The 10012-nt window shown below is 50.7% G+C and overlaps 1 protein-coding gene across 1 annotated transcript in view; it reads right to left on the reverse strand.

The window, feature by feature from the left end:
* The window catches only part of Muc20 (mucin 20, cell surface associated), a 14041-nt gene extending 13067 nt beyond the window's left edge, over positions 1 to 974 (reverse strand). Inside the window, exon 1 of the mRNA XM_026787951.1 lies at positions 899 to 974. Within this exon, the coding sequence (XP_026643752.1) occupies positions 899 to 974 (76 nt within the window). The remainder of the gene's footprint in view (positions 1 to 898) is intronic.
* Positions 975 to 10012: the final 9038 nt, after the last annotated feature.

Genomic DNA, 10012 nt, shown 5'->3' on the forward strand with positions numbered 1-10012 from the left:
GTGTGTGTGTGTGTGCCAAATCAACCTCAGGCCTCCACATACAATGCACGCATGTTCACACACAGCCATACACATGTGAGTCCACACATATGTAAAAACATTCTCACACACAGAGAAAATGGAAAATGGGGAAAAGAAATAAATACACACATACATAAAGTCTGTATAGCAAGTTGCAGGCAGCCAGGGCCCTGCCTAGGGAGACTCAGTCAATAAAGAAATAAGTAGAGTTAAAAGGTACTGTCTAGTGTGGGGTGCCCATGTGGGGCCATCACCATGACAACGCTGATGCTGGGGGGCATGGCTGGCAGGACCGTCTGTGGTAGGGACAGGACAGAGGCGATGCCTCAGGACCCTCTGCTCGGCTTTGTGTGAACCTAAAACCATCTGTTTTCCATTGTGTGAGTGATGGGTTTGGCACAGTGGCTGTCAGTGGCAGACTGGCCTTAGCTCCTATCTTCCAGAAAAGGCCGCCTCTCTCAGAACCTCCCTGTCTGAGTGGTTTGTGACAGACTTTTCATTCCAAAGGCAAATTTCAAAGAGTAATTGTGTTGGCAACAGACTTGGATGAACGGGAGCTTTGCTAGGCCATATTTCTCAGTTCACAGCGAAATGATCACCAGTTGGCATCTCCCTGCCCCCTCTACCCTCCCAGCCCACTGTCCCATGCCTGAAGACTACTCCCACACTCTGTTACAGGGATAGCCGGAGTCACCATGCCCAGCTGACACATCTGCTGTTCTGAACACTCGTCCACAGTCATCATATTTTACACCCAGCAGGTTGTTAATTGCAAATTAACAAAGATGCCTACCCTTGTCCACAAAGGGCTGGCTTTGCCAAAACTCACACCCAGAGCCCTGTCGGGGAGGAGCCCTGGGTCACTCCTGTCCCTTACCTGCAGAGCTGGCAGCGACTCCAGCCTTCCAGCAGAGGAGAAGGAGAGGCACAGCTAAGCCCCAGAGAGAGCCCATCTTGCCGGGCACTGACCACCGCTGCCTGGCAGACCTGCCCACTGCCTCTCTGCACCACTCTTTCCTGCTTCCTCAACCCAGGGAGGAGGGGCAGCCGCCTGCCCAGGTGTGACTGGGCAGGTTCCAGGATGCAGCCAGGTGAACACAGACCTGCAGCAAGGGCTGACCCAGGCTTGCCCTCCTACCCCCGCCCCCTTGCCTGGCAGCCTTGCCTCTCTGATTTGAAGATACAGCATCATTTCCATTCTGTTAGCCTCCCCTGCAACTGGGAAGGGCGTGGGAGAGATGGTGTTTACTCCACTTACCCATACCTGGGCTCTGGGCTTCATGAGCAGGACCCAAGTTTCTCTGCCGAGCCTAGATTTTTTTTAGTTCTAAGGATCAAAGGCAAATGAGACAAACTTTCTGAGCCTCAGCTCTGTGAAGTGGATATGCTCTCTGACGCAGGAGGCCGTTAAAGTTCTTACAGAATGTCTCCTGTACATTGCTGGTGCTCAGAGAAAATACATACATCTCAGATGCTCAAGATGTAAGTGGGAGCGCCCCTCCCCCACCAGCAGATGTGCGTGTTCCTGGGGTCTCCGGGGGACAGTGTTCCAGTATAGGAGCAGGACTCTCACTTCTAATATTTTTCTATTTTCAACAACGTGGGAGTTTGCCACCACGTCAAAGCCGGGACCACATGCCCAGCCAGGCTTCAGGAACCAGGATGTGGACGGTGCCATTGTGAGGGAGATGACTGAGGGACGGCGGAGTGGAGTTACAGATTGTATTTGGCTCCTTGGAGATTTTAAGTAGGTGCTTTTGGATGAAAGTAGTTCCACGATGGGGCAGACATGATGGAGGTCACAGACTCACAAAAGTTGGGACTAGAAAGAAAGATACAGTTTAAAACTGTGTTAAAACATCTGTCCTGTTTCCAGCTCTATCCTTTAATCGTGGGTAAGAAGCTGTGTGATCTTAAGACAGGTAGGTTGCCCACTCTGGGCCTTAGTCAAAGAGAGTTCTGAGATGTAGTCTGGGATTCACTGCTGGGCATGTGATGCTATCATCCAGAACTTTAGTCCATACTGAGGTAACAGGCTGTGCAGCTTCGGAGAAGTGGGGTATGTCAGCCTCATCAGGAGAGGGTGCTGGAGACTTGGAGTCAAGTGCCTAGGTACCAGTCCCATGAACACACTCTGTAGGTGAGCCTCTTCATCTCCCTAGTGAGGAGGGGCTCACTGCAGGAACCTGGACTTTGGGAGACCTTGCCAGATAGCCATGACCGGGTGTGAGGTGTGAAACTCTCCCATCCAGTAGCTGGAGGGAACACAGCTGGGGGGGAGGGCACCCCCTCCTGCCGCACCCCTGCTGGGCCAGGGGCTTCCTCATTCCAAGAGCAGGTAGGTCGCTACCCCTGAGCTAATCCCCTGACAAGGTGCCCTTTTCACCCCCACAAGGATTTCCCCATGCCATTTCCTTCTCGCCTGAAATGCTCAGCCCCTCTACACACTGGCACGGAAAGAGAAACAAACTAAACCCTGAGATCCGGGCCAGCTTCTTCTGTATTCAGAGTAGGCTCCAAGCCTGGGCTGACGGCTGGTGGCTCCGAGGGCCGTCACAAACTTCACTAGAAAGTCCTTGGACCATTTTCCTCAGCCCAAGTCAGCGCTCGCCCTGAGTGGGCACAAGGCGCAGGTGCCACTGCATTAACAAGCACAGGTTTCTGTACTCCAGCCTCGGCTTGTGAGGAATTCATCATAGAGGAAAGCAGACAGAGCCTGCCCTCAGGAGCTAGCTCCTGAAGAGAGGGTGAACGAGGAACATGGGGGAAAAGGTGGATTTGTCACATGGGTGTATGCGGTGTGTGTGTGTGTGTGTGTGTGTGTGTGTGTGTGTGTGTGTGTGTGTAATACTAAATAACAAGTGAGAAGGTGGTAGGGACAGCTGCAGAAAGGTTTATGAGCACCAAAGAGCCACCGCGGCTGGAGTCACAGGAGTCAAAGACATGGGCATGGGGACAGCAGAATGGCCGGGATGGGTAATAGGCATGTCATGACTATCTGAGGCTTTCCTCTATCAGAATACAAACTGCAAGAGTGTCGGCAGCTTCGTTCCATAAAACAGAATGAGCATTCCTTCCGGTGAGCTGCGCTGACAAGAATACAGAACAGACAACACCAACAGAAAGACTGGCTGGATGGGGTCACCCCCAGCAGGGCAAAAAGAAAACAGGAAAGACCAAAACCAAAAGTGACTTGGTGACTTGAGGGCACACTTTCCCGGGAAGGTGCAAACAGGGAACTGGACTATGAATCCCTGACTGGTTAATGTCAAGTCTCTTTTTGTTGTTGTTTGGTAAGATGAAAGAAATTCATCGCCTGTTCTCAAAATCTGGCCATTGACCTCTCTGATTTCTAAGGTCAGAATGTAGTTCCAGGGACGAGAGACTGAAATGACTTGATTTGGCCACTTGGCCTAGCTCTGAGCCTTGTCTAAGACAGGGGCACCCATCACTTTTAACCTGACAGGCAAACAAGCTGGAAGGTGTCCCTGGAGAGTTCTGTGCAGTGATGGGCGCTATCTCAGGATTTAGAAAGCCAGGCGGTGGCAACCTTGGCAGCTCTGTTGAGAACAGCGTAAAGATTAGGAGTTTTTGCCCAGCGTGTAACTTGGGATGGTGGAGAAGGTGAACGTTCTCTGTTTAGTGAAAGTAGAACCGAGAGCAATACAACTTGATCGACATGGGCTGTCACAGTGGTGTCAGGGAGCCTCTCAGCCCGCACATCAGGGAGGACCTGGAGCCATAGCACTCCCACCCTCTGTCCCCCACAAAACCAGGGCATATTGTGGGGGTGACTCTGATTTGGGACAAGGGCCTAACTGACCCCACAAAAAATGTCCTGGAAATGCAACGCCGTCTGTGTGCTAGACATGAAGCTGACCCTTAGCCCACAGGCCCCAGCTGAGTCGGTTGGCTTCCTGTGTGGCTACCTCCTCCTCCCAACTTGGGTCTCAGAGTTGCAGCTTACATAGCACCTAAGAAAGGGACAAACTTTAGTTGCAAGTGCACTTGTGTGCTCGTAAATAGCTCCCTGAATGGCCAGAAGGAAATGTTTATATACCAAACTTGGCAAAGGGTGCAGGGCTTTGGGCTGCAATGGGCAAAGTGTGAAAGCAGCTGTGAGCTTTGCCATGCTCACGGGATGGACAGTCTGTCTCCATAGCAGACAGAGTAGCAGGAAAGCAGCTATGAGCTTTGCCATGCTCACGGGATGAACAGTCTGTCTCCATGGCAGACAGAGTAGCAAGAAAACAGCTGTGAGCTTTGCCATGCTTATGGGATGGACAGTGTGTCTCCATGGCAGACAGAGTAGCAGGAAAGCAGCTGTGAGCTTTGCCATGCTCACAGGATGGACAGTGTGTCTCCATCGCAGACAGAGTAGCAGGAAAGCAGCTATGAGCTTTGCCATGCTCACAGGATGGACAGTCTCTCCACGGCAGACAGAGTAGCAGGAAAGTATGCTGATCCTGGGTTTTGAACGGGCTCTGTTTTAACCAGATAAATTAGGATATGACATTGCCGGCCCCAGATATTTTCACTTTAAAAAAAAAATCATCTTTATGCATGACTAGGGAGAGGGCTCATTGGGTGGAATGCTTGCCTCTGAGATGAGGAGGGCTTACGTTTGCTCCCCAGAACCCACAGAAGAATGCCAGGCTAGGCTGTGTGTGCTTGCTATCCCAGAACTGAGGAGACAAAGAGAGAGGAATCCTTGGGAGTGACTGGTCAGCCAGGCTAGCCTAACTGGTGAGCTCCAGGCCAACGAGAGACTCTGTCTTAAAGGAAGTAGACAGTGTCCCTGAGGATGCCATCTGAGATGGTCCTCTGGCCTCCAAATGAATATGCCTACATGTGCACATGAATCTGTACACACATCTGTGCATATGTGTGTGCATGAGCACGTGTACACATACACACATTAAAAAACAAACCCCAAGCCGGGCGATGGTGGCGCACGCCTTTAATCCCAGCACTCGGGAGGCAGAGGCAGGCGGATCTCTGTGAGTTCGAGACCAGCCTGGTCTACAGAGCTAGTTCCAGGACAGGCTCCAAAGCCACAGAGAAACCCTGTCTCAAAAAAACAAAACAAAAAACAAAACAAAAAACAAACCCTTCCTGCCATCTGGGGGGTTCTGCGAGGGTTCCATAAGTTCTGCGTGTTCTGTAAGGACAGATGGTGTGCAAGGAACATCTCCGGAAGCTGACACATGACGATTGCAAATTCAAGACTGGTCTAGGCTAGCATGAGTTAAAATGCCTGCCTGGAAAACTTAGTAAGACCTTGTTTTAAAGTAAACGTTGAAAACAGAGATGGGGATACAGTTCAATGGCAGAGAGCTCTTCTAGCATGCATGAGGCCTTTGGATCCATCGCCAAATCCTCACAAAATAACAACAAACAGGCCCCCTTCCATCAGTATTCCCCTTCCGGCTGCATATTCCTCACTGTCACCATGGCTGGCCCTGAGCCACACGTAAATGGGACCGTGCATACACTTTCCGGTGTTTGGCTTCTTTCATTTAACATTATGTCTGCAAGGCTCACCAGAGCTCTTGTGTATAACAGTGTTTTCTCCTTCTGATGGTGGGTGGCTCCCCACTGTAATAATCAACCACAACGGGCCTGGCCATTTTCTTCTCGATGAATGTTTGGCTTTGGATCGACCCCAGTTTTTCACTAGTCCTCATCAAGTTATTTATTACTCATGTTATCACGTTTTATCGACTATGTATTTCCGGGACTCCATAGACCAGCTTGTAACCCATGGGAAAAGGGACGGGCATACCCATCTGTCACCAGATAGATGCCTTTCAGACATATTTCCCAAGGCCTCTTAGATGATCCCACAGGTGAAGTAACCAGTCAGCCACCCCAAGAGCTGACTGGAGGGCAGGTCTTTGTCCTGGCCCTGTCTTCTTTCCTGTTTCACTTCCCTTACCCTAATCCCATGGGGTTATGTTTCTAAGTAAACTACTCAGAGAAATCAAGCCAACATAAAACCATTAGCCAAGAGCTGGGCTCTATGCCAACAGGGATCCTTGCTGCAATCAGTTGCCCAGAGACGGTGTTCAGATTGGTCAAGGCCTAGAGCGAGGCATGGGTGGGGAGAATGGGCGATTCTGATCAGCTGCAACCAAGAGTGGATGAAGGGGATTAGCGAGGGATAAAGTTAGAACTGTGTGCTGAGCTGGGCTGTGGCAGGCCAGGCCCAGGACTTTTGCCTTTGTTGTGTAGAGGGTGGAAGCCGCTGGCTGCCTCTGAACAGAAAACTGGCCTCACACCAGAGCTTTGGAGACGCAATGTGGTTGGAAGCTAGCCAGAGACCAGTGCCAGGAAGGAGACGCCGATCTTAGACTGCAGCCATGGGGGCTATAATAGGAAGGATGGGATGGTGTGACGTGTCATTAGAAGACCATCGGCAGAGAGAAGTCAAAGATGACCCTGGGGCTGAGTCCAGAAACTTGAATGTAAAGAACTATTCATAACCCAGGAAAGAATATAGGGGAGAGATGGTGGGTTGCTTAACTAAAGGTTATTGAGTTCTTATTTTCTGCTTTTTTTTAAAGTGGGTGTACATGAGTATAGCCCAGGCTGGTCTTGTGCTCACTATATAGCCAAGGATAACCTTGAATTTCTGATCCACCTGCTTCTACTTCCTCCATCTCCCTAGTGCTAGGGTAACAGGTATGTGTCACCATGCCTAATTTCTGGGGTACTGGACACTGGTAGCAGGGTTTTGCACAAGCTTGGTAAAACACTCTATCAACTGAGCTAGACTCCCAGCCCCCTTAGCTTACTTTCAGGTCATTGTAAGAGTATATGTGTGTAATCGTCTCAACACAATGAATAACACTCTGAACCAAGTGTGTTTTTGTAATTTTTTAATGACTAATTCTGTGCACATTTAGATATGTTTGCAACAATACCAGGTTTCCATTTTCCCCAGGCTAAGCCAACATGGGGGCTCACAAGATGACAGCTAAGAGGCAGACATCCCCTGGGCTGGCAGCCATATTGGCCCCACCCAACCACAGGTGATGGTGGCTCTGTGTGTCCTGCTGAAGTGGGCTGGAGGAGGAGCCTCAGGAGGGCTCAGGGTCCCTTCCAGATCCCCTTCACAGTGACTGAGAGTGGCCTTCTGGGGAGGCTGGTGCGGAGGAGCTGCAGAACCTAAGTGAGCAACAAAGCCGGTCCTCCCTCTTGCTGGCACGCATGGGCTCATATTCTAACCATCTCTCACGCCAGCAAGAGCCCTGCCCGTCCATGCTTGCTCTCTGGGGGTTGTCACCTCTGCCCAACCGGGCAGGCTCTAGGACCCAGAAGAGCAAACAGGATCAGCGCTATAGGAGTCAAATCAGGTCCCCCAGGCAGCAAGGACAGGAGCCAGGACCCCCACACCCCTTCCTCTTGTGTAACAGTGAGATGTGTCCTTCCGAGCTGGGCTGAGCACTTTGGGGCCAGGGCACAGAAGGAAAGAGGAGGACAGAGAAGGGTTTAGAACACAAGCCAGTGAATTTGGCACTTTGCCTGTTTCTGTACAGCTCATAAGCGAAGGATGTTTTGTGTATTTTTCTTTTTTTTTAATATTCATTTTTTACTTGACATGTATTGGTATTTTGCCTGCATATATGTCTGTGTGAAACTGTTAGATCCCCTGGAACTTCAGTTATACACAGTTATGAACTGTTGTGTGAGTTCTGGGACTTGAACCTGGGTCCTCTGGAAGAGCAGCCAGTTGCTCTTAACTGCTGAGCCCTCTCCCCAACTTCCTGTTTTGTGTATTTTTAAATGACAGTGGAGAAGAAAAAGGAATAGTTTATGACATAATGAAAATGATATAAGATTTTTAAATAGGGCACTCTGCCCTAGCTCATAGAGCCCCTCCTCCCCCTTTCCCTTTTACCCCTCCCCTCCCCTCCCCTTCCCGCCCCTCCCCTTACAGAGAGGTAGGAGCAGGTTGCCACCAGCCCTAGCAGAGGACTCTCCCAGGCACTCACCATGCTTTGCACCCAATCTTGATTGCTATTGGCTGAGTCTTTTGTGCTTCGTATCCTCAGCACCATCTGCAGCACCACCTTGGGAGTGTGGCCGGCTGAAACACAGCATGAAAGCCCACTGTCTTCATCAGCGCCTCCCAGCCTACTGCTGTTCACTAACTCTGTGGGCTTCCTTTCTGCTCTGAAGTCTCCCAGCAGGCCAGAGATGTTGGGCCCACCACATTCCCCTAGCCTGGCCCTCTCCACCAATACCTCAGCCTCTCCCTGTGGGACCTCAAAAAGGCTCATCAGAGGAGAGCAGTAGGCAGAGAGACGAAAGGGAGATGCCAAGCAGAGAGGAATATGAAGACACTGTGGGCATGAAATGTACAGACTACAAGAACTGAAGAATTATCGGGGATGTGGTGCCATCCAGGCCACATTGTGGCCACCAGCGAAAGGACAGGCTTGCCTCTGTCGGTGACAGCAACCTGCTGTGCCACGGGTGGAAGTGAGCCTGCATGCAGGTCATCCGGGTTGCAGAGGGCCCTGTGGTCTGGACAGCAGTCTGAGAGCACACGGCAGAACTCATCGCAATAGCAGCTTCCTCTCTGGCAGTGGTGATCTGTTCCCGGGCAGCAGAGAGGCTGGGGCTGGGAGCAAGTGCCTAGGGGAAGAGACATCAAATAGACAGAGATTGAGCCAATGACGCAGGGACAACTGGATGCACACATGCGGAAGAAAGGGGTCCTGCCTCATACCACATACAAAAAAAACGGTAGTTCAAGGTGGCTCACAGACTTGGCTATGAAGGGAATGGCTGTAAGAAGATAGGCTTGCTGTTCTCACATGTAAGGTTTGTCAACTGCTTCCCTAACCGTCTCCCTAAGCTGCTCGACTCAGTTACTGTCTGCTTACTAACCCACAGGTATGCAGGTACATCTTTTCTAAGAGGTGGAAAAAAAACAGATTATCTTAATGCTATGCTCTTTCCTTCTCAACTGATCCCTCAGCACCTGCCTCGGGCCCTGTTTAAGGACAAACTGGAGGACTCCCCAGCGCTGACAGGGTCAACAGAAACAGGCCTTTGAAGGGCTGCAAGGCCAGTTGTTATGAAAATAGGAGTCTGCTGAAAGGGTGGTGGCCTAGGACGTCTCAAGGTGAGAGTGGGCTGGGCTGGCAGCCTCTGGGCTTGCCTGCCGCAGTCACCTCAGGGAACAGATGATCTGTTTCCATTCTTCTGTCCTCCCTCTTCCCAGGTACCTGGTCTGGCATTCAGTACGGGAACCAGCTGGAGAGGGAGGAGTGGGAGAAGCCATCCCGATTAAGCTTGGCCTTGTTTATGTATTAGAAATCAGTTCAATATCTACTTTAGACAGGACAGGATGAGACGGGATGGGATAGTGCCAATCTGAATTAAATCAAATTAAATAAACCTACATACCTTACATATAACAAGAATAAGTGGCTTTCAAAAATGTCTTAACTACATGCATGAATGAACTAGGTCACAGAACAATTCATGGTTATGAATATGGTCTGGGGCCAGAAAAACCTGAAAGTCCCTGGTCTAGAGAGATGCTCTCATCCTATAGATGGAAGACAGGCATGTACCCAAGGCCATGCCTGAGGTGGCCACAAAACTGGGAGATTCTAGAAGCACTGATTTGATTTCCCCCCGTCCTGGCTTCCCCACCACCTTGCACCCAGGCCTGCCATTCACACAGGTGCTTGTTGCTTGGACCACCCAAGTCTGTTAGTCTCCAAACACCCTGCCTGCACCTGCTTCTGAGCCGTGGCTTATCCGATGCCGTCAGCTTGGGGGGGTCCGACCCTTCCAAACCCATTAGAAGAAAATATTCTTTCACATCAAGGTCAGACTTGAACCCAGCTCCCCATCCGCAGTAAAGGAAACCGCAGTCCCAGCATCTGCGGGGAATGGCTGGAACTGGAGAGTGCTTTGCTGGGTGAAGAGCCCACACTCGGAAAGACAAACATCCCATTTTCCCCTACAG

Source organism: Microtus ochrogaster, chromosome 2, assembly GCF_000317375.1.
Source record: "Microtus ochrogaster isolate Prairie Vole_2 chromosome 2, MicOch1.0, whole genome shotgun sequence".
In the NCBI taxonomy this organism is placed as follows: domain Eukaryota; kingdom Metazoa; phylum Chordata; class Mammalia; order Rodentia; family Cricetidae; genus Microtus; species Microtus ochrogaster.